This window comes from Delphinapterus leucas, chromosome 9 (assembly GCF_059928025.1).
Source record: "Delphinapterus leucas isolate spDelLeu-1000000601 "Yukka" chromosome 9, BTC_Dleu_Yukka2, whole genome shotgun sequence".
NCBI lineage: Eukaryota > Metazoa > Chordata > Mammalia > Artiodactyla > Monodontidae > Delphinapterus > Delphinapterus leucas.
Genome location: NC_143137.1, coordinates 80,833,165 through 80,858,287, shown reverse-complemented (window position 1 = coordinate 80,858,287; position 25,123 = coordinate 80,833,165). Strand labels below are relative to the sequence as shown.

Sequence of the window (25,123 nt, the reverse complement as noted above, 5' to 3'; positions counted from 1 at the left end):
CACAAACTGGTAACTAATTATGAATCAGAATTTAGAACTAAAAGTCTGTAAGATAGAAGAAACCTGAGATTAAAATCTAGGTTATCATATGAATAACTTTATGAATCAGAATTTCAGAGAAAACTCTGTAAAAACTAGAGACTTCTGGGAAGCCTTAAGATTAACATCTATGATATTAAAATAACAGAAACACTGACATTCTCTGACAGGTAGTTTCATTACCCTTCTAGTCAAAGAAACAGGCTTAAGTCAGCTTGAGTACATGATTTGGTTATTTTCACTCAGCACAAAGATGATGAAAAAAGAATTTAGCAACCATGAAACATATATTTCAGATTGATTACAACTTAAATTCTGTCATCTCTCCTGAGTTTAATGAATGTTCTTTATTCCACAATCAAAAACCCTCAGAACAAAGAAACATGAAAAACAGTTAAGATTTTGAAATAAAAGGGCAGAAATGTAAAATTTATTAGATTTTACAGAGTGTAAGTTGTAAGATAATGGGATTCCAATATTCATACATTTTAAGAGCTTAAAATAGCTGTGCTAAAAAAAATGTATATTTTGCTCAAAGCAAGAATATAATTTATCAAAATGGGTATTTTGATTCTGTACTGCCCTCCTTATTTAACATTTCATAGTGGGCTTTTTTTTTTATCTTTACAAACATGTTTCAAAAGAGAAACAACACATTTGCAAGAATAACTGATTTCAATGAAATGTACTGATTATGTGTATGTTAAAGGTGTCTGATGATGGCAGGATGTGTGTCTAATGATGGCACCTGAAACCAAGCAGGAAGAATATAAGCCAAGTTTTTAAAGAAAAGTAAATTTGATTGCCAAGATAATTTCAGTTATCTCAAATGCTTGAATCTACTTGTCAAAGACCTGCGTGAAGGCATCCATGCATAATTTTCATTAAGTATCAGAATAACTCTGTGCTATTAGTACCAATATTATCCCCTCTTTATTGTTGAAGAAACTGTGGCTTAGACATTATATAGCTAAAAATCGCACAATAGGAAACAACCAAACCAAACTCTTTCTGGCACCTTGGTTGGCAATTCTATTTATTAGAGTATGCCACTTCTAAACATCATGGCTTTGACTTGCTTCATGGTTCAAAAAATAATTTTAGACTGAATACTAGACAACAAAATATCCTATTGGAGTCAGAAGCCCATTATAAGCTGAGAATCAATAATTCTCATGAGCAAATGGTAACTAGGGTTTCTATTTAGAGTATTTTCTGCTTTATCTTCGCACTGGTTTACACTGTATTTTCTTTTCTTCATCATATTTTGTAATAATTTATTTAAAAGTAGCATTTATAATATCCAGCTGGTATCAAGTGGATAATTAGATATATATTTTTTCAGGAACACTTACATTGGGCATTCCCTATTGTGGCTTTGAAAATGCAATTAATACTACTATTACCTGCAGTTTTCTATTTTTTTACTAAATAAATTCTAGCTGAAAAACATAAAAGAAAATAAATCCCAGTAAGAAAGAGAAATGGCAATCATCATCTTGCTTCAAGAAAAGCCAGGACTTAATTGTTTTTTACCATAAATCTTACAGGCTTCTTGAATGTTAAAAACTGACTGGAAATGTGCAAAGGAAAGAGCATATTTTGGAATACAGCTGAGACTATTCACCTCAGTGGAACAGTTTTATTAGTGGAAGCCCTAAAGTATCTTTGAGTTCTCTTTAACTTTACTTCATCATCTTCCATCAAAACATTACTTTACTCAAGAAGATTCAGGAACCTGTGCCTAGCCATTTTTGGAAAAGGGAAGGAAGAAAGGAAACTAATTTCATATATGAAATCCTAAAATAAAAGAAAGAATTAAGATCCATGGTTCTTCAGAGTCCCAGACAAATTGTAGACCTATTCTTTAAGATAGGAGGTGGAGGGAGATAGCCAGGGGAAAAAATGAAAGAAAATAAAAGATAAAGGAGTTCAAAAGATTAGATTATAAACCAATATAAGTTGGCAAAGAAGCTGCCAGAACATAGAGAAAACTGGGAGATACAAAAAAGATAATTTAGCGAAGAAAACAACAAAACATGGATGCAGGTGAAAAGACCGTCATTCCAGACAGGCTCCAGAAAATCATGCCAAATGAAATGTAACTGAATAAAGATGTATTTTTTAAAAACTGTAATAGAGAAGATACCAGTTATGGAAAACAGAAAAGGAGGCCCAACTTACACTAAGTAATATTCTTGAAAAAGAGATCATGAAAAAACTTTATGCAGAAATATTCAAAACTATGCTGAAAGTAAACATCTACATCTCTGAAATGAAATTACAACTTTAGTAAGAAGACATCAAACAATCAACAATCAGATGCATCATTCTTAGCTCAACTTCAAGAACAAAGAATATATCATTAGAGAATCAGTGAAAAAAATCAAGTCAATTCAGGATGGAAACCAGGGGCTAAAACTGGGACAGCTTTAGAGTTCTTGACAGCCACTAAAAATGACAGACTGTGCAGAGGACTGTGAAGCAATACCCCAAAATTTTGAGTGGGAAAAATGCCTACTTAGCCAAGGTTTTCTTCAAGTCCAAAATGAAATACTCAGATATTCTCTAACACATAAGAACTCAGGAATTAAAGCATCTCACGGCTCTTCTTGATCAAACTACTTCACAACAAAATCCACTCAATCAAATTATGAATTTAAAGAGAAAAAATAACAAAAAAATAAGGTGAGTAATGGAGGATCCAGAACCAGGATTAACAATGTGGAAACTACGGTTACAGAACATAAGACAAATCTTTATGTAAAAGTAATAATTTAATAAGATTTGGGGATGTATGAAGAAAGTGAGAGAACACAGAAACATGTTAATTTATTCAAAATTGAACACACTCTCTGATGATAAGTTTGTACATTCTATTATATGACTGTATCTATGAATTCTGTGTGTATATCATGAAAAAAATACATGGAAAAAAGGTATAAACAGATAAATTGAACATCATGAGACTCACTAAATATAAACAAGGAATAAACGTAGTTGTGGAGATTAGAGGAGATTTTAATTTTTCTTTTGTAGCTATCTATATCATTTTAATTTTTAATTAATGATATTAAAATATTTTTACAAAAACAAGGTATTATAATTTTAGAAGAAAAGTGATTGAGTAAGCCTGTTTATTGTTGTTATTGCTATTTTGCTATTAACTAAACCCAACTAGATTTTTTTGAGACTCTGGCTGCTTATTATAATTTTCTTTTCTACATCAAATCTATTTACACTCAATCTCTTTTTTTCCCAAGCTTTAGAACTGCATTTAGACTCATCACTTTTATTTTCATAATTAATAAGGCCTCCAGTTAGTGCTGGTCAAGCTTTCTTCAGTTTTAACGCCCATGAGAGAGAGATCATATTCCACTCAGTCACACTGGCTCACTACAGAAGGATTCTCAATGTCTTGCCTTCACCCCCATAGGACATCACTGAGAACCTTGAGGGGAGAATGTAATAGAGAACTTTGAAAAACAGGATTCTAGGTGATTCTTATAAGATCCGCAGGAGAACTGTCCACATGGTGGTGAAACATTATAACAAAGTAAAGCAGTTTTTGCAATTTTTGGAATCTAATAATTTAGTTAACATATAATATATGCCATGGCACACAATGCTACAATTCCACGATAGCTGATTTTCTACAACATTCAGCAATTACAAGCTCTCTTGATTACGTTTTCTCTCAGACCATAATATGCCTTCTAACAAAGCAGAAGCAGGCACTTTGAAATTGCTATGTTACAACCGAATTCATACAAAACCTCACATTTTGTATCACTAATTTTGACTAAAAGTAATGTTTTGCTCTTTTTTTAATCTAGTTGTTACTTGTTCTGCCTGGGTTTTATTGTTGCTGCTACACAGACACATTTTTTCATGGGCGGTTTGAGAAAAGCAGCACATTACTTTCTAAATTCAGGTATGTGTTACTTAAACTACTCAGTTTTTATATTTGCCTGACTTACTGGTTTAAAATTCTTACAACTCGTCCATATTATTTGGTCTCCAAAACGTTTGTGTCAGAAGGATATACAAAGTTACATTTCCCACTATCTTATAAAATTGTGTATTGATTGTATTGTATCCATTCTCTTCTATCGAATTGACAGTCGAAAGTCCTATTTAACTATTATGTATGTGTTGGACCACTACAATTCTGTAAAACAAATTTGTGAATTCCCTAGGACAGTAGAATGGACTCTGTGATTCATAATTTGGTTAATATTTTCAAGATTATTCTGCCTGTGGGATGTCAGTGGTTTGAACAAAGACAGTGGTTATGAAGCTGAAGAGAAATGAATGGTTGCATGATATATACGGAGTTGGAACTGACAGAATTTACACGTGGATTATATGAGGGGTTATGGCACAGGGAGAAATTAAGGATTACTCCTTAATTTTGGCTAGATGAACTGGGAAAAGGTGATCTCATCTGTGATGGGGAAATTAACAGATCATCAGGATACTGGGGGAGGGAGGAATGGAAACACTTGCTCATCTGGCCATGTTAGCACCATGCAGGTGAGACAGCTAAATGGAAACAGCAAGTGGTCAGTCACTTAAATGAGCCTAGAGCTCAGAAAAGACATTTGGGTGGAATTCTATTCAATTTCAAAGCAATGGATGAGGTGTCCTGGGAGAAAGTATGGGCATTAAAGACAAGAGGGCTAAGACTGTGCCCTAAATTTAGGTAATATTAGAGCTACAGTACAGAAAAAAGTACTAAAAAGGATATTGAGAAGGACTAAATGGTGAGAAAATAGGAAAATGGGGTTTCCTGAAAACTAACAGAAGAAACTTGTGTTTGAAGAAAGGGGAAATAGGAAGTGGTACATTAAAAAGATAGGAAAAGACCAAGTACAAAGATAAACAAAAAATGTCCATAAGACTTGATGACCTGGAGGTAAATGCAACTCCTAAGAACAATTTCACCACGGATGAATTTTGCAGTCAAATTGGAGTGGGCTGGCCACTGGGTGAAGGTGAAGATGAAGAGATGGTGTAGGTCTACATCTCTTTTGATGTTTGCAGAATAAGACAGCAAGGAAATGTGGCAACACTAAAAGAGATAGCAAAAATTTTTTTTTTAATGATAGAAGATATGGGAGCCAGTTTGTATGTTGATGACAAAGTAAAAGGAAAACAAAAAGGTTGACTAACTAGAGAGAGAGGATAGCATGGGAAAAACTCCACTGATAGACTGGCTTGGAAGGTTAGAAGATGACCAAAGGCATGAACTTTAAAGAAGTAGTGATTTTGCATAAAAGGAGGAATTGGCTGTTCCCCTCAATTCCCATAGCATTTTTATCATATGTAATTAGGTCCAGCACTCAAGTCTAGTTACATACTTTTTTAAACTTGTAGATGAATATTCTCTAGGTTTTCTTGTCTCTTTTTTCTTTAACCTATAAGTTTAAATCGGAGACCTCTTAAAAATGTCTTCCATCTACTTAGAGAATTTTTTTTTTTTTTTGCAGTACGCGGGCCTCTCACTGTTGTGGCCTCTCCCGTTGCGGAGCACAGGCTCCGGACGCACAGGCTCAGCGGCCGTGGCTCGCAGGCCTAGAGGCTCCGCGTTATGTGGGATCTTCCCGGACCGGGGCACGAACCCGTGTCCCCTGCATCAGCAGGCGGACTCTCAACCACTGCACCACCAGGGAAGCCCAAGACTTATTTTTTTTGACTAAGCTTTTGATTGCAATATCCACACTCTCAACATTATCCAGACCCTTGTTTCAACAGCTTTCCTATATTCTGGACATATAATATCCCTCTACTGAAATTAGTGTACTAAGCCCTCAGTTCTCATGGTCAATTCTCCTAGGTATCTCCCAAAGTCAAAATGTATCCTACTAGTGACTAAACCCCATGACCTACATTAATTGCCTGCATCTTACACTTTGTTGCTTTATTTTAAAGCTCCAAGTTTCATCACTATGGTATCAATCCTTTAGGAAAAAAGCTCTCTAGGCCAGTTCTTCAATTCCTAAAACATTCTCTTTCCCATAGCAATAGGAACAAAGCCATTAACATAATTCCATCAAGTTGAAATTATTCCAACATCTAATGTTATTCGGAAGATAAAAATTATCTCTGAGAATAGAGTTATTGCCCCAGGGCTCAGTCCTAAAGGATCTACAGTAAATAGAAATATGTATTAGTGTCCGTACTCCCTAAAGATCTCTTTAGATACAGCTGTTTTGTTTTGATTTGTTTCTGCAAAGATCTTCCAGGGCTGTTTTAGGCACCGAGTAAACCAGAACTTCATACAGACATAAAGACAAACATCGATAAGAACAAAAAGTTTTGTTAGTCTCATGCTGAGTACTTGTCACTTCCAAATGTAGTCATTCTTCATCAATGCAGTCTTAATACATAAATGGAATGTAAGTAAAATGGGTTTAAGTCAATTCAAAAAGCATTCATCCAATGCCTATTATGTGCAATGTATATTTTCCTTCTTAAGAAGGTATAACCAGCTACACTTAATCATTAAAAAGCAATATGTCAACTTCTCAAAAGAAATAAATCTAGGAGATAGCATCTCCTCTATTAAAATTATCATTTTTTAAGACCTTTCAAAGTGCTAAGTATATTCCCATAAACTATCTCACTTAATTTCAAAAAACTTTTTGGAAATACAAATGTATGAGGTCTTCCAATAGAAGCCTTCCAGGCTGAACATGAGCTATGACAATACAGGATTAAAGCTGAAAAATTATCAGAAATCTATTTTCATGCATTCATTTGCTGGAAGCTGACTGACTGTCTCCTAAAAAAGGGAAAAAAACATAAACAAGTGTTCACAGGGACACTAATGAAATGAGGATAAGGTAAAAAATAAGTCTCCTCACAGACTCCTAAGGAAAGGTGTTTCTGCCTTCTTTGGGAGAAGAATTAAATAAATGAGAATATGAGAACTAGCTTCAGAGTCTGGTGATTAAAACTGTCTAGGGTTGTAATTTTTGTTAATGGGTTGTATGGGTTCCTTATACATTTTGGAGATTAACCCCTTATCAGATACATGGTTGCCTTGCACTCTGTTGATTGTTCCCTTTGCTGTGCAGAAGCTTTTTAGTTTTATATAGTGCCACTTGTTTCGTTTTGGTTTTGTTGCCTATGCTTTGGTATCATATCCATAAAATCATTGCCAAGAACAATGTCATGAAACTTTTCCTCTATGTTTTGGTCTAAAAGTCTTAGAGTTTCAGGTTTTACCTTTAAGTCTTTAATCCATCAGACAACCAACAAGCATTGGCAAGGATGTAGAGAAACTGGAACTCTTGCACACTGTTGGTGAGAATCCAAAATGGTGTAGCCACTACACAAAACAGTATGGTTTCTCGAGAAAGTTAAGACTAGAACTGCTATATAATCCAGCAATCCCACTTCTGGATATATATCCAAAAGACTTAAAATCAGGATCTGGAAGAAATATTATTAACACTCCCATTTTCATTGTACCCTTATTCACAGTAGCTAAGATGTGGAGACAAGCTACAGATGAATGGATATTAAAAAATGTGGTATATACATATAATACGATATTGTTCAGCCTCTAAAAAGTAGATGATTCTACAATACAATATGCATGGACTTCAAGGACATTAAGCTAAGTGAAATAAGGCAGACACAGAAGGACAAATACTGCATGATTCCACTTACATGAGTTACCTAAAATAGTCAATAAAATCAAAGACTGGATGGTGGTTACCAGGGGCTGGGGAGGAGGGAGAAATGAGAGTTAGTAATCAACAGGCATAACATTTCAACTAAGCAACACAAGATAAATAGCTGTGGAGATCTACTGTACAACATTGTACTTGTAGTCAATAATAATGTATTCTACACTTTGTTAAGAGGGTAGGTCTCATGTTGTGTTCTTATCACAATGAAATGTTTTTAAAGAAAAATAAATTTAATATTTTGTTCACTGTGGAGTTTCTTCTGAACTTTGACTTTTTTAAATAGTACATTAAAATATGATTTATCTAGGTTTGAAAAAAAATCTATGGCTGGAAATAGGGTCATTCACCCTTCTTTCTGCACAGACTACACTATGACTTAAGTTGAAGTGCTTTGCAGTTTGGGATGCACCAGTTGACAGCAGCCTGAGCAGAGTGGTATTCTTTCACTGGAGCAATGACAGCAAATTGAGCACCACAGTCATGGGAGCTGGCAGATACTTGCTGGACTAGACAAAGAGCCATCCAGGGACTTGTGTCAACCTGTGTGTGAACACCTGAGACGTACCACAAGGTTTCTAGAAAATATCTTCCTTCGTAGGGAAATAGGGCAAGCACAGAGCATCTTACAAAAATAATTATGCTGGTGGAGACTACAGAACTAAGAGTTTTTACATAAACTGATATTCAAAAGACTGTTATTTTTCTAAAATTGCATTGCAAGTTAGTGGCAAAGCCAACATTTGAAGTATAGATTTGCATAACTCCAAGCCCAGTGTTCTGTAACTATGTCACAGATATGGGCAAATATATTCAGACTTTTAAAAAGTACAGTTTAAACCAAGTTTTTTTTATTATTTCTCCAGTAAAATTGACAATAAATGTTTAGAATAAAAATAGATACCTCAGCGCTACAAGTAACTATTTTTAGTTTAAAAATTACTTATAGGCTACTGCATTGTACTATTATGTCTATTATGCATTGTACTAGACTACAGTTTTTTTAGTAATGCTTTAGCCAAAGTTCTTATCCCCAGGAAGTTTACATTTTAGTGCTGAAAAAATGTGGAAAAAGGAAAATTATACAGGGAGTACGTACTTGAATATGAATATATACTGGACATTAGAGGGCCATATAAAACAGACAACAAATCCAAGATTGGTGGATCAAAGCCAAAAGGAAATTGGGGAGAGATGAGAGAGATTTCTAGGCAGAGATTATCAAAAGGTCTGAGGATGAAGGAAAGAATATTGTCTTAGGGAACCATCAAATAATTTACTCTGTTTGGGACTCAGAATTTCAGGAGAACGGTAATAGCTGCTGGGGAAATGTTCCAGTAGAAATGTATGAAAAATAAGATGGGGCCAGATCATGAAGGGCCTGTATATCATTTATGCTAAATGGAAAGTAACTGAAGATTTTTAAATAAGGAAATGAAGTGGACAAAAGTTTATAGGCAAATCTTTGTAAACTATGCAGTAATTTTTAATGCTTATACATTCTTCTTCATCTTTTTATTTCTTTTGTGGTTGAGACATTTTTAATATAGTAAACCCCATCTTAATGCAAATAAGTGGTGTCCAAAAATTTTAATTAAATGTAGGTCAAGTTATAGAGAGGTTAATGAAATACCTAAGTTCAAAAGCTCTCTTGTGACAACTACAATTTGATACCTGCAGATGGCAATAAATAACTCTAGCTTAAATATCAATGAGGTATTGATATTTGTGTGTTCTTCATGGCTACAATTTTTAGAATATTGGCAGCAATTCCTGGAATCTCCCAATAATTTAACAATGTTTTCATCAGCTCAATACCAGGACACTGAGGCAGCAGATTAGACTTGAAAAACATAAAGACCCCATCCACCTCCCCATTTCCCAAGTTAGAGATGCCTGCCCTTTCTAACTCCTCTCCACCTTCCTGAGAGCGGGACAAAAAAGCAAGAAAGAAATTTACCCAGCTCCAATTAGATCTACGTTTGCATTATCCCAGGACATGCTGTCATGATGTCTGACTTAGGGAGTTCTAATGTATCATCATGTGCTATCATGTGACCTTCGTTTTAAAAGAAATAATACTGAGAACGGGAAGATCAGTAGAACATATTAAACATTATTAAAAATAAAACCAAGATTATTGGCTACGTAATTACTGGATAAATATTTTGCTTCTTCTTTTATTCAACGTAAGAAACAAAAGAGAGGGGTTATCATCCAGGATAATTAATAATTTAAAGCCCACGGTTACTATTTTCTACTCTGCTATCTTATAATGCTCTTACCATGGGCATTTATATGTATGTGTAAGCAAAAAGAATATGGTACCATGAATTTGCCTGGCTCTTTTCCACTAAAATGGTTTCCCACAATTTGAGGGTAAATCAGTTTTGCATTGTGGCTCCTTTTCATCTATCTTGATGATGAGGAGAAACTGACAAAACTCTTTAAAAAAAGTAGTAGTAAAAAATTGATTGTTTCTCTACATAAGAACTGTTGCATAATATGTAAGCTCTTGATTCCAAAAGGACAATTCAACCAAATGTAGAAACTAAGAAAGACTAAATCCAGCTAGAGACTAAAATCATTTTGATAATCTATTAAATTCATTCATTCATTAAGACAATGCCGCTCCCCCCTACTTTTTTTTTTTAATTTTAAGAGTTTATTTGAGCAAAAATCAATTTGAATCAGGCAGCATCCAATCTATCAGATAGAAAGGAGCTCTGAGGAACTGTACAAAATGAAAGACTTTTACAGCAGAAGAGAGTGGGGAAAAGGAAATTGTACTAGGCAAAAAAGGCAGGTTGGTTATTGCAAGGTTACTGTCCTTTAGAGGATGGCAGGGGTCTATCAGGCAGATTCCTAACTAGGGCTCATCAGGTAATTCCTGACCAATTGGTTTAAGATTCCATTTCTAGGAGAGTTGAAACTTTAAGTTAAGTCATGGTTTGGTGATGTGGGGCTTAGCATATGTGTCTCCATTTGGGGTTGATTGTCTTTTTTTTTTTTCCTTAGCAACAGTTCTGCCTTTTCCAGACTGTCACATAGTTAGAATCATATCGTATGTAGTCTTTTCAGATTGGCTTCTTTAATTTAGTAATATGCATTTTAGGTTCCTCCACGTGTTTTCATGGCTTGATAGATCATTTCTTTTTAGTGCCGAATAATATTCCATTGTCTGTAAGGACTCCCCACTTTTTATTCCTAAAAAGCCAGCACTTCTGTATCCTGAACCTGCACAATTATAATTTAGAGTAGTGTTTCTCTTTATACATTGTAACCAAAATAAATACAGTATGATTTCATAGTTCCCACAGTCACAACTGTTTGTGCTGCAATCAACAGAGGTGATGTTATTTCATGAAATGATTAGGATAGATGAAATAATAAAATACAGAATGCCAGTGCCTATCACTTTAACTCATATAAACACAAAATTCTACATAGTACAACTTTTAAAGCAACATTTCAAAATATGATTTGAGTAAGGTAATTTTAAAAATATATATGTATATAATTAAAACTCAATTAGGAGAATTAAATTAGCCTGATTAACACTCAATAACATTCAACTTCACTAGAAAAATTCCCACCATCTAATTTAGTTTCTCTGTGAAGCTGGAGCTAAAAAGGGCTCCCTAAATGTTTTATTTACTGCCCAATTTCTAGACTGTCTGTACTCAGCATTCACAATAACAAGCTGATGCTAATAAGCCATACATAAAGATCCTACTTATTAAAATACAAATTAGGCACCCCTTATGTTTATACATGTGTATGTACAATGAATATCGCAGGCTTAGTTGGAAACAAAATTGCTTTAGTTAACCAACCATTGCAATGCAATCAAAAGAGATTTCAAAAGCAACTGGAAAAGATCTGTTCAGTAGAAATAATAAAGAGACATTTAATGTTGATGATTTCTAATTTCCAACCATGCATGAATTTGATTTTTATTATGGTCTTGAAGGATGCGTTTAACCTTATTGTATGTATACGAATTGAATCATCATCTAGTTTATCAGAAAGAAACAAGGAAAAAGGGAAAAAGGGTCGCTTATTTTTGCACTATTTACTTATTTGAATTTGAAGGCAATCTTCTTTCAGGTTCTATTCTTCAAATATAAAATCACTACTATCTCAACTGTCTATCACCTATGGTATTTCAAAGGAAGTGCTATTGTAAAGGCTTTAGGGAAAATATCAATTGTCAACATGCAAACTGTGACAGATATGTGTCCTGTGAACATCATTTACAGTCCATCAAGAAGGGTACTGGGGAAATGAGTTGACAGGACTCTAAAGTTCTCTAATTTGTTTTCCCTTTAACAGTCTCTTCTAATGTCAATCAGTACATTCACAAGTCCTAAATAAATTGTGAGGTGACCTAAGGGGAAATTTAAAACAGAATTTGTTCAAGAATTCTCCCACATGGTGACGACTATTTGCTAAGAACTCCTAACATTTACTGGGTAAACAATGTATTTTCTATTTAACCATAAAGATCTAGTAACGGTATCTGTGTCATTGTGGAACTGATTTGTCCTCTTGCATGACTTTTCCTAGCAATACTTCTGTTTGGATATAGGCACTGAGAGAACAGATAAAAGGAGTTAAGTTTCAAGGTAAATTTTTACACATTTTGACATCCGACAAATATGAATACTGCTTAAAATTGTTGGTGCATCACAATTTAATTAGCTTCTTTTTTTATTTCTTACCCTTACAATTGATGATGGTTTGGATTCAGTAAAATAGAGTAATGGCTAGCACACACTGAGAGTTGCTGTGTCATCTACAGTGGTCACCCATTACTTTTGTAAGGAAAAAAAAATCACTGCCAAAATGTTAACTTAGTGTTAATGAGCCAATATATCCGGGAAAGGAAACTTTATATACTACATTCCTATTTGTAAAGTTACTTTTAACACATCATTTCTCCCTAGAAAGCTGGAAAAGACATACAACCAATAAATGACTAATGAAATATTACCAAATTCCCTTAATGCAAGAAAAGCTTTCTGAAACAGCAATAGAATCTAAATACTATGCAATCTGATTTGATGAACTTAATGATTTTTTGGATTCTCAGAAGTACTCAGGATTTAAACTAAAACAGCACCAATTTATATACCAAGACTAGGCAAAATACAACATCTAACTTCACAACTATTATGCCTTTACACTGCTTTTACTATGCCACCTCTAAGATGGAGAAGAAAAGTAAATGTCACTAATTATTAGTTCTCGAATGGATATTTATTGGGATAAATTACTTTGGCTGTTTTTGGTCTATTCAAGACACACAAAAAAATGCAGGTTTACTTTCCTTACATCTAACCGCAACAAACTGCACTGTAAAATCTTCACTGGATGAGCTTAAAATTTGTCCTCTATACTCAGAAAGGTTGTGTTTTTAACTTAATCACTGATTTTTTCTTTATATATTATGGAAGACATATTGATCTTTCTTAATGTACCTATAACAAACAATTGTGGATTAAGCCAGTACCTACATGATACCAACAAATCAAGCAATATGATCAATTCAGGTGAAAGAATCAAAGTGACAGTCAAATAGAGTCTCAACTGAGTAGACTAAGAGTTTACTTAAGAAATATAAATTTGTGGAAAAGACAGTAAAAATAAATAATATCAGAATCATCAAGCATGAAATACTATTTAACTGTTATCCTATATTATTAGTGAATGAAGTATCATTTTCCATATTTTCCTTTGATAGACAGTAAAATCACATAAACACGAAGTAAAAGTGTCAACTCCTAAACCTCAGTTTAGTGTTCTATTGAACCACAACTTTCTTACCTTCAAATCTGAGATGTCTTGCAAAACATTCAAAGACAATTGAACAGTATTATCAAGCTGTCACTCAAACTCTAATCGTATTTTAAATGGGGCGAGGGGGGCTAACATCCCCCAAATGAGCTGTCTGGAATTTTTCTTTGATCAGAAACTAAAGAACTGTTGGTGGGAATGTAAATTGATACAGCCACTATGGAGAACAGTATGGAGGTTCCTCAAAAAACTAAAAATAGAACTACCATACGACCCAGCAATCCCTCTACTGGGCATATACCCTGAGAAAACCATAATTCAAAAAGAGTCATGTACCACAATGCTCACTACAGCTCTATTTACAATAGCCAGGACATGGAAGCAACCTAAGTGTCCATCAACAGATGAATGGATAAAGAAGATGTGGCACATATATACAACGGAATACTATTGAGCCATAAAAAGAAACGAAATTGAGTTATTTGTATTGAGGTGGATGGACCTAGAGTCTGTCATACAGAGTGAAGTAAGTCAGAAAGAGAAAAACAAATATTGTATGCTGACATATATATATATATATATATATATATATATATATATAGAATCTAAAAAAAAAGGTTCTAAAGAACCTAGGGACAGGACAGGAAGAAAGACGCAGACATAAAGAATGGACTTGAGGACACAGGGCGGTGGAAGGGTAAGCTGGGATGAAGTGAGAGAGTGGCATGGACATATATACACTACCAAACGTAAAATAGATAGCTACTGGGAAGCATCTGCGTAGCACAGGGAGATCAGCTCGGTGCTTTGTGACCACCTAGAGGGATGGAATAGGGAGGGTGGGAGGTAGACACAGGAGGGAGGAGATATGGGGATATATGCATACATACAGCTGATTCACTTTGTTATATTGCAGAAACACAACATTGTAAAGCAATTATACTCCAATAAAGATGTTAAAAAAAAAAGAAAAGAAACTAAAGAGATTTTCAGTATAAATAATACAATTCAAATATGTAACAGAAGTATTTTAACTATTAAGATCAGGCTTCTTCATTGTGTACCATGGGTGCAAGAAGATATAACAGATAGCTAGAGACGAGATGGAGGGAGGGAGGAAGGAAGGAAGGAGGGAAGGAACTCATCACAAGAAGAATTTCTGCAATTTGTATAATTAGCCCAGTGACTCTTGGAGCACAAAAGCAGTTTATCAAAAAAATAGGTGCAGAAGTTAATATCAGCTGACGTTTCTAAAAGCAGGCCAGAGCAGACGAAGGATAACTTCTAACTAATGTGGAGCAAGTTAAATTTTAAGAGGCTTTAATGCATCTGTTCTAACTTTAATTGCATTGCCCACTGTCAAAGTGACTACAATATGCATGTCACTTCTTAAAAAATGTCACTTGTTTTTCAACTAGTATATTCATAATACCTATAAAGATTATTCAAATGCTATAATTTAATGTTATTTTTCTGTTATTAATTTTATAAATACCTTTGAGTATGAGAATATTTCAAGGTATTTTTTTAAAGCAACGAAGTACAGCTAGCTGTTTTTGGTCCCATAATACCTTAAGAGTCCATCACTAAAAAAAATATTTTAAATGAAATCATAATTATCCAAACACAAAACATCGATGTACTTATTAAATCAAGTGGTTAAAAAGGGTCCTTACTGCAAAATCCTCCCTCCACTGGTGGGCTGCTTGAACTTTCTCGGCTTCCAAAGCCAGGCGCTGGAAAGAAAACAAGAAATCTTAGAATTCAAACGACCACATGAATACATAATTGTTATATAGTGCTTGGGTTTTCAAATCAATTATTAAGACACATAAAAAAGAAGAGATTCCTTATTTGTGATTCATAAATTCTAAATCATTTAATACTTTAATTTACTGAAGTTGATACATATATATTTACTCTTCAGTAATATAAATAGCATAGTATTCTTGAATACCATTAAGTTTACTACCTCTGCCATCACTGGCAGTAGTGTCCACTTCCAGTGCTTTCTATCAATGACTAACATTTCATTTGTTTTTTTAAAAAAAAAGCTTTGATCACTATATTAATCCTAGTAGAATATTGCTTTTCATAAATATCCTTATAGCATATATTTCTATATAACTGGAAATGAAATAACAATGAGAATCAATAAATATGTGCTAAGTGCTGTATAGGCACCTTCTTAATAGCATTTTTAGTTTTTTACCAAAAGCCACAAAAATGTAATAATTTTCTCCTTGCTAAAGTACATTCTTAAGAGTTTATTCAAATACCCATGAGTAACAAACAATCATAATCCACACATCTGAAAAGGCTTTATTTCCCCTTCACTCTTATATGCCAAAGTCGTTGGAGAATTCTAGCCTGACCTATTTTCCTTTAGCACTTTTAAAATGTTATTCCGTTAGGTTCAGCTGGAGATGAAATGCCTATTGTCAGCCTGCTAATGACTTTTTGTGGATAAATTCTTTTTCCTCCCCCTTGTCTAATAGTTTTTAGAGTTCTCTCTTAGTATTTTCCAGTGTTATTATCATATCCTCCGTGTGCTAAACTTTCACAAGACACAGTAACATTTAGTGATTAAGAACAGATTTGAAATCTGACTGCCTGGGTTTAAATACCAACCCTGCTGCATACCAGCTGTGCAAACTTCGGAAAAGGTAAGTCTCTCCTCCCCTTTTCTAATAGGAATAATGTCAAAATCTGCCTCATGGGTTGTTGAAAGGATGAAATGAGATACTATATATAAAGTGCTTAGAAGAGTGCCTGGCAGACAGTAAGCAAATATTCATGTCAGCTATCTAACTATGAAGGACAATTAAGATTCCATTTGTACACTGTGTCCCTTGAGTACTGAGCTCACCTGTAGCCTGCCCCCCACACAGCTAGGAGACAGGCAAAATGGGACAAGTATATCAGTAAATATAATAAATGTATTAAACTCATTTATTAGGAGATAGAAATGATCAGGTTAGGTTTTAGAAAAGTATAATCTCATAGTGTTTTGTTGATTCACGTTTTTGATCTTTCACTATGAACTATACTTCAGTGTGTGCTCTTGATGTGGAAGTCTTGCCCACACTGGGGAACGGAAACATCCCTTTCGACTAGTTTTATATTAGTGTATTGGCTTTTATTTCCTCTTCTTTAATATTATAATCATTTTTCTAAACTCATACATAGGTATTACCAATGACTAAAAAATACTGCCTAGTGGGAAATCTCAAGTTAAGAACCCCTAAACTAAATCAATTTACAGGAAAAATTCTCCAGTGTGCTTAAATGGCAATGGTTTCAGTTTATCAACTACTAGACAGCAAGGGAACATAAAACAAGCTAGTAAATGTAAGATATTGTAGCAGGGAGAGTAACCCAGAAAAGGTTCTCTATCCCTACAAGGTCAAAAACCTAAACAGAGAAAAACCAAGGGAAAAATGTATACATCTCAGTAATATTTATCACAATATTTTTGGAAACTCAAATTCCGTGTGAAAATGTTGCAAAAAAGTGAATAAAATGGCAAAACAAATGGAAATGGAAGCCATTTCTTTATAGGAAAACTTTAGTAGGAAAGATAGAAAAAGAAAAGACAGATGAGAAAATAAACACAAAGGCATATTCTTGACAAAATTCAGAACATAAGTCTTCCCGCATTTTTAACAGCCCACATAAGAACAACTAAATTGTTCATATGTATGGGGCCAATAATAAAATTAAGCATTTTGTGAATTTAAACAAAATACTGGGTAAAATATAAATAAGTTAAATATTTTTTTAGATTAAGGAATATTAGAACTCTAAAATGTCTTGAAGAGGGATATTAACATGTTTTCCTCACGAGACACACAGAAGGAGGCTGTCACCCAACAAACAAAACACATTGGGGGGCATTCACCCACAACGCCATACGTGGTTTGCAAGACACCAGCTCTAACTCAACCATGCTGTTCTCTACTCTGGAGAGCAGGAGAAGGTATAACTTAATGATCTGACTCAGAATCACATGGCTTATAATATGAACTTAATCCATATTTAATAAGCCAGAGTGACAGTAATCATCACAGTTAATTATTTCTAGAAAAAAAAAGTTAAAGAGGGATGAACAATGGTCACAAACTATCAGACAATTCTCCTAGGGGGAGGAGAGTCCAAATCATCTTTATTTCTAATATATATACACACTAATTTTATCAAGTAAATGATATTTATTGCAAGATTCTGAGATAGTTTTAGAAACCTAAAGACCTGTAGTTATGTATAAGAAAAAAAAAGTGTATTTTAAAAGGTTAGTTTAGAGCTGGAAAGTTGCTAAATATTATATATCCCCAGCTTGGAAATCTAGGGATACATAATCATGAAAATGCACTACTATTATCTTCTTTTTTCATGAAGAAATTAGTAATTTTTTTTTTTTTTTTACCTAGCAGATTTCACGACAAAGCAAAATACAGAACTTTAGAGACTTAGCCTACCTCGAGGAGTGATACAAATAGTTGCTGATGGTGCTTTTTCTTGTGGCAAAAGACCAGCTAGTCATGACTCATAGAAAACTGACATGTCTTCTGGACACTGCGAGTCCCTAATTAACTTCTATTCTAGTCAAGTGACATTTTATTTTTAAAGCCAATGACCTACCGTTAAATGCCACAGGCAAATTGTGTTAAGACTGATAAAATTCCTACCTAATAAAATGTGAATATTTGCTCAGTAGGACATCCCTGTTTCCATAGTTAGCTATAGATATATAAAAATAGACCCATAGCAATAACCTACTTCAGAAAAACAAAATGTATCTTTTCTCATTTAATTCATAGTACAGTTTAATATAGTATCAAACATTAAAACCAGACGGAGAATCAGATAGAAACAAAAAACCCAGTTCAGCATAAATACCTACAAGAGAAAATTGAAAATTCTGCTCATATTAAGGTAAGTGAGAAAGTTTCATTAAACGGCTTTATTATAAATGAAACAGCACATGTATATATGAAAATCCTTTGGGTATGGAATGATAAGTATATATACAATGTCATAAAGGTAATAATAATATGTACATCCCTACCTACCTACTGGTTTGAGCATTTAAAATAAAAACTCATTTTAAAGACTTTTAAGGACTCACAAGTTTAACAAAATGGACTTGAACATAAGCCTTCCGACTCCAAAGCTTATTCTTATTCCACAAGACCAATCTTTAGTTCCCACTAAACCCATCAAAGTGTTAACATCACTTGGCATTCATAGAATACATGAAGACATAGTAGTATCAAAATAAAAAACACTGGTAGAAAACTATTTCAGATTAATGGAAAATTTCCCAGTAATTTTTAGAATTTTCTAAAGGCAAATTCTAAAAACAGCACAACATGTCGTATGTCAATTTGGAAACTATCTTTATATAAGTCTTGCCCTCAAATCCTGAGAGAATGCTGCTATTCAGAGAAAAAGCTCTTGATATGTAGTGATCTGCAAGGAAAAAAAGAAAAACAAAAAAGAAAGAAATAGATAATGGGAGAGGTTTTATCAGATCAGAGAAAGATCAGCTCCCTTGAAGGCCTATTCATTCTCAACCTTCACCTTTTTGTCATCTTTATCTCTTCCACTACCATTGCATCTGGCAAGTGATATGAAAGTTTAATAAAAGCAGTATAACTGTACAGTATAAAAAGAAATAATTCTATCATTCTCCCTAACAATACTTAAATGTATTTTTTTCTTGGAAATAAGAGTATTTTCCAAACCTGTAAATAACTTGCTTCCTAGACTGTATGTTTATTGCAGATGAAAGATAAAGTTCTCTGAAACATTTAATTACAAAGAATTTTCTTTTGATAGTTTTGAAAGTAAACCTTCAGGGATCATGACAGTTCCATTACACTCCAACAATGTTGGTACTTACATTAATAATATCAAGAATTGAAATATCATTCAAAGAAACATCTCTAATTCAAAACGATTTCTTTGGCTAGTGTATGTCAAGATTTTTCAGACTTACCAGTAAAATATGTGTGTTATATGATTAATGTTCAAATAGTTAACACCCAATAAGGATGAACAAATTATTGTATTATGCCTCTGTTGACAAGTTTTCCCTAACCTCATCAAATGCTCTTAACATATCAAAATAATCAGGATAATCATGTGAATGGTCTAACAATATCTATTGAAAATAGCAAACTTACGTCAAAGAACAGACTTCTATGCTCTGAAGAAAAGTGTACAGGTGCCATCAATAACTTTGGAGCTGTAGCTAAAATAAGCATGCGCTTTTGAATCAGACATATCTGGTTTACAATTTTGGTGCTGCTATTCACTAACTATAGGATTTAGGCAATGGACTTAACATTTTTCAGCATTTAACAATAATATTTATTTGATATATTTTCTATTGGTATGCTCAAAACCATATATCAAAGTTTTACTTCCATGTGAATCTTACAAGCACAAATACCTAGAACAGAATATGTTAGAACTGTACTCACTGATGAGCACCTCAATAGGTACATAAGTGAGTGAAATGAATGAAAACATCTTAATGGCCCCTAAATTTTCACTGTATTTTGCTCTGCAAGAAAGCTCTTATCTATGGAACTATAGGGTGGGCCAAAAGCAAACGCAATTTAGGGAATATAGCAGTTTAATACAGTAGTCAATAAAATGAGTTCTTCAGTTTATTTCATTTTATTTTTCCTACAAATAAAATGAGAAAGGAGAGGAGATCATTATGTTCTGCTTTCTCACTTTATTTCCTGAAATACTAAAAAAAAAAAAAAAAGATTGAGGTGTGACATTTCTTTTGCATTTCTTAAGGTGATAGAAAGCTTGAAGACCTCAATAGAAAAGATAACATCATAACCCCATGAATATTTAGTATAATGTTCCATCTAAAAGGTAAAAATACTCTTTTCTTTCTAATACCTTTCACCAAATAATGGGAAACAATGCAAAATGTTCACTTAAATTCACATAAAACAACGTATAAACAATGTTTCTTTAAATTCATATAAATATATATACCCAGCAGAATTCTACCAAAGCCTTCTAACAACTTGTTATATCCTAGTGAACAAGGAGTTTAGTATAAAAATCTTCAGGTGTAGAGAAATTGCTTTATACTTTTTTAAAACTCACACCTGCTATACTTATGTATTGTTTAAAACGTTTTTATAAAGGAACATTATTGGTACTTTGAAAAAGATCTATTGGCTAAAGAAGCCAGGCTGGAAGCTGGGATTTGAGAAAAGTTATAAAAATTGAACAGGCTAAGTAGGATGAGTTTTACCTTTGCCATGTTTTGACACCTGATGACTGTGATCGCTATAGGTAAATATACATCCTGACTGGGAGGAGAAGAAGTACAGTGTGCATTTGCTCTTATTCAACAGACATTTACTTAGCACTTGCTACATAGAAGTGTTTAGGAAAAACTACAGGACTCAGTTCCTGCTTCTAAAGGGAACTGCCACACATTCATATACCATATATCATATCCTATATAACACACACTCACACACACACTTAACATCATAGGATCAGTGTTCGACAGATGCTTTCTTAATGGTTACAATATACATTTGTTCGTTTTAGTTTAGTTACAGTGGAATCAGTGACATGGTGAATAAATTTTTTAAAATATTGCTTTTATCAATAATGGCAATGTCTCAAAAATAAAGAACAGGAAGGATTCTAAAAAGAATGAGTACTGCTAACCAATGACAAGTTTTAGCCTTAGGTCTTTTTTTTTTTTTTTGAGCACAGGCTCCGGACATGCAGGCTCAGCGGCCATGGCTCACGGGTCCAGCCGCTCCGCGGCATGTGGGATCTTCCCGGGCCGGGGCACGAACCCTTGTCCCCTGCATCGGCAGGCAGACTCTCAACCACTGCGCCACCAGGGAAGCCCTAGCCTTAGGTCTTTTTATTTGTGTGGTTTGCGAGGAGATTAAAAGCACTGAATAGTAGAGAAACAAACAATCTGGAATTCATCACCCAGAATTCATTTTTATCTTTAATTAAAATTGTCTTTATAACTTTTAATGTGAAAAATAAAATGGTACAAATAACCTTGAAGTTCACCTTATTCATTCCTTGACCAATTTCCCTACCCACAGCAATCACTATAAATGAATTTGTCTGTATCCTCCGGCATTGTGTGGCACGCATTTTTTAAAATTATGTGAACGTTTTCTGATACTGATGTTGTTGATTCTTCTTTCTAATAGGCTGCATGCAGGTTGAATACTGAAGAGAAACTCCACCGGCTTCATGGGGGGAATGATTTGTCTAAAGTGAAACCTATCACACTTGCAAGTGATGGTTTAGATTGGACAAGAGATTTGGTTAATGTCAATGAGTTTCGAGAAATGGTTTGCTGGTGGTTTTGGAAAGTAAAGATAATGCACGGAGGAGGGAAGAACCCTCAGGGAAACAAAGCTGGAACCATCTCTAAGTCCCCTTTTCAGCACCAAAAGCCTATGCATTTATTGCATCCTTATCGTCAGAACACAGAACAGGCTTTATTTGTAAACATAGTCCTACCTATTCCATCTCTCCATCAAGAGACCATCATTCTGTTCTCATAGGTGCTTCTTATGCAGTTTGAAAGATGCTAAATCAACACTTAAGCAAGGCAACTTATCCAAAGACATGACAATCCCTTTTCAATATGGTTCTATGGCTTAGCAAGCCCACTCTTACACAGATGACTAAATTCTGTTTTTATGTTTTACTTATGCTTGCCTAAAGCATACTTTTGCAGACTTTCTGCTTTTAATGACATGAAACATGAGCACAAAATTATAATTATTATCTTTCTTTTCTTCAAATCATTTTCACTTTTCTAGCAGGGTAGTCCCAAATTGATTCCAAGACAAAGAAAACGTGTTTTTTAAAAAATAAAATCCAATTTTAATTTAGAAAAATATATTCCAATGACTTGAGGAATTCTACCAAACTCGGAAAAATAACTTAGCATCAGTTCATCTACTTGAGTTTATGGAGGGGTTAAAAAAAAGGACTTTGCCTTTTTGAGCATTGCTTCTCAAGTGAAACAGAAAACACTACATAACATATAACTTTTAATACATATTTTGATTAAAATTATTTGTAGACTGATCAAGTAGAAATAAAGTATGTAATCTTGCTATTTATGTCTACTCAAATATTTTAACACTTCTGTATGTACTGGAACCGTGACATAAGTAGAGGATTATCAAGATTAATAGCAAAACATCAATTTTTGACTGTATTAAGCAAATCATATAGAAATCTTATACAGTACTCATAAGATACAATGTAAGGTTACAGATTATTTCTTTTAGATGGCCTATCACTTTCCTACAGTTGATTTCATTCCAGGTTATATGAAATAAAAATTTTATAATACAAATACCATTCTTCTTTCTAGTGTAAGGTTTAAGGGCGTATAATATATGCAAAACATACAAATAAAAGTTGCTGAAATCAAGCCAGTCATCATTGATTCTCCTATTTGTGGCCCAGTGAAAATTAAATCTTTTGGAACATGGCTTCTGGATCTTGTTGTACAGATTTCAGCCTGGATCTGCCATATTCAGGAAATGCTTTTGAAATTAACCACAAAGCTTCAAGTCTAATATTCAGAGATGTAATTAGCTCCAAATAAATTGGCAGACTCTTGGAATACATAAGCCAGGTAAAGGAGATGTCATCTGGTAAGAACAGCAAAACCCCTCTTATCAGTAGTGAAAGTAAATTAATACACAACTCGCAATTATCACTACTTTTTTCTTGGCTCTACAGGACCAACACTAAAATAAAAGACTGTTGAACTGAATATAATTTCTACATCAGCTCTACACTTTGACACCTGAGAAGAATCACCAGATAAGCCTGTTCAAATCACCTGGACCACATACAAACCCACTCAACCCCATGACCATCCAAAGATTCTGATTCTATACTTGGTATCATTCCTAGAAATCTACATGCTTAATAAAATACACCTTTTCCATGAACTAAACTTTGAAAACACTCCTCTAGAGGGTAACATTTTTAGCTATATTAGACATATGGATTTAATTACTCTTTGAAAAACACCATTCAAAATAGAAGCACAATTTGATAGACGGAAACAAAAATAACCCACTAGTGCCCTATCCTTACACTATCCTGACTCCCATCACGTAATTTATCTCTCTCCATCTTTTTCTGTTTTTTTCTCTTCCTTCCTGCTCCCTCGTTTCCTTTTCCCTCTCCTCTCTCTCTCACACACACACTTTCAATAAACTACTAAATGCAGGTTCATTAGGCACAGGACACAGTTCTTTCATGTCTGTACACATCCAGTATTTCACACAATGTGTGGCAGAGAGCTGACGCTCAATTGCTGTGTGTAGAAATGTATAAGTAATCATTTTCAAACCCTGTCAAGGTTTTATCTCAGTTGTATCAAGATTTATAACTAGGTTCACTTACAATATCACCATTCATTATCGTGATACTTTGAGAGGCCACAAAACTTGTTCCCACATGACAAGCATATTCCTGAATCAATACATCACTACCTAATTCTTAAAAATTGCTGGATTAATTCATCACCACCTGATCCTTAAAATTTAGTAGAATTTAGCTGTGAATGTGATAGGGATCCAGACTAATCCACGTAATTCCACTCTGGGATTCTAGAACTAATCTATCAATATAATCAGTTGCCTTATTCTTTAAATGTCGAATACCAGTACAGGTTCAGAAATCCAAGAAACCAAATCCACAATGGCCACCCGGGTCCATTTTGGCTGCCTGAACCAGAGTTCCTCCATTCTGATTTTTAAATGATTTTAATTATGTCATCACTCTTCCCTCTGAATTAATCCTACAACCATGGAGACAATTCTCCATGGGTATCTCATGTTTCTGCACCACATGTGAACAGAGGCAGGGACAGCCTCTGCTCTGGATTATTTTCTCAAGAATGTTTGTGTAGCAAACAGCCTTGGAAGACAGAGAGTGTCTCCCTGCAGGGCAGAGGACAGATTTATTTGTTGCTCAGGAAAATAAAAATAATCCTGTGGGGTAAAATTTAGGCAGGCTTGCTGGTAGGCACCCTTTAAAAGAGTGGGGTTTCCCAAGTTCAGGGTTCAGTGTTCCTCAGCTATGACACAAGCTCATGTCATAGGCACTGTCCACCTGGGCTACTCAGTATGGCTCCCTAGACTTGATGGTCAGGAGTTACCCATGGGAACACAAAGCCCATGCTGCCTCCTGTGTAGGGACATACAGATCCATTGTGTGCAACTCAGGGAGGCTCCTGAACCAGTGATGGTGGTTGGCTAGCTTGTTAGCTTGCACGAAGCGTAAAATCTCAGATCCCTCCCACTACTTGATATACCATATCTGGTTGAGCCTGCTTCCATAAAGATGTTCACTGCTCCATCTCCATATCTTCAAACTTTCACCATCAAATAACTGATGTAATCTTTATTTTGTCTTCAGTTCTTTCCTGAGCCTGCATTTTGCACCCTTCTCAAAGTGTGTCTAGACCAGCAGGGGCAGCATCACCTGGGAAAAGGTTAGACACCCATATTCTTAGATCCCATCCCAAA

The 25,123-nt window shown here is 34.4% G+C and overlaps 1 protein-coding gene across 1 annotated transcript in view; it reads right to left on the bottom strand.

Annotated features, from left to right (window-relative positions):
• CACNA2D1 (calcium voltage-gated channel auxiliary subunit alpha2delta 1) overlaps nucleotides 1-25,123 on the bottom strand; it is a 514,071-nt gene that overhangs the window by 230,649 nt on the left and 258,299 nt on the right. The window contains exon 4 of the mRNA XM_022554402.3: nucleotides 15,215-15,274. Coding sequence (XP_022410110.1) covers nucleotides 15,215-15,274 — 60 coding nt within the window. The remainder of the gene's footprint in view (nucleotides 1-15,214; nucleotides 15,275-25,123) is intronic.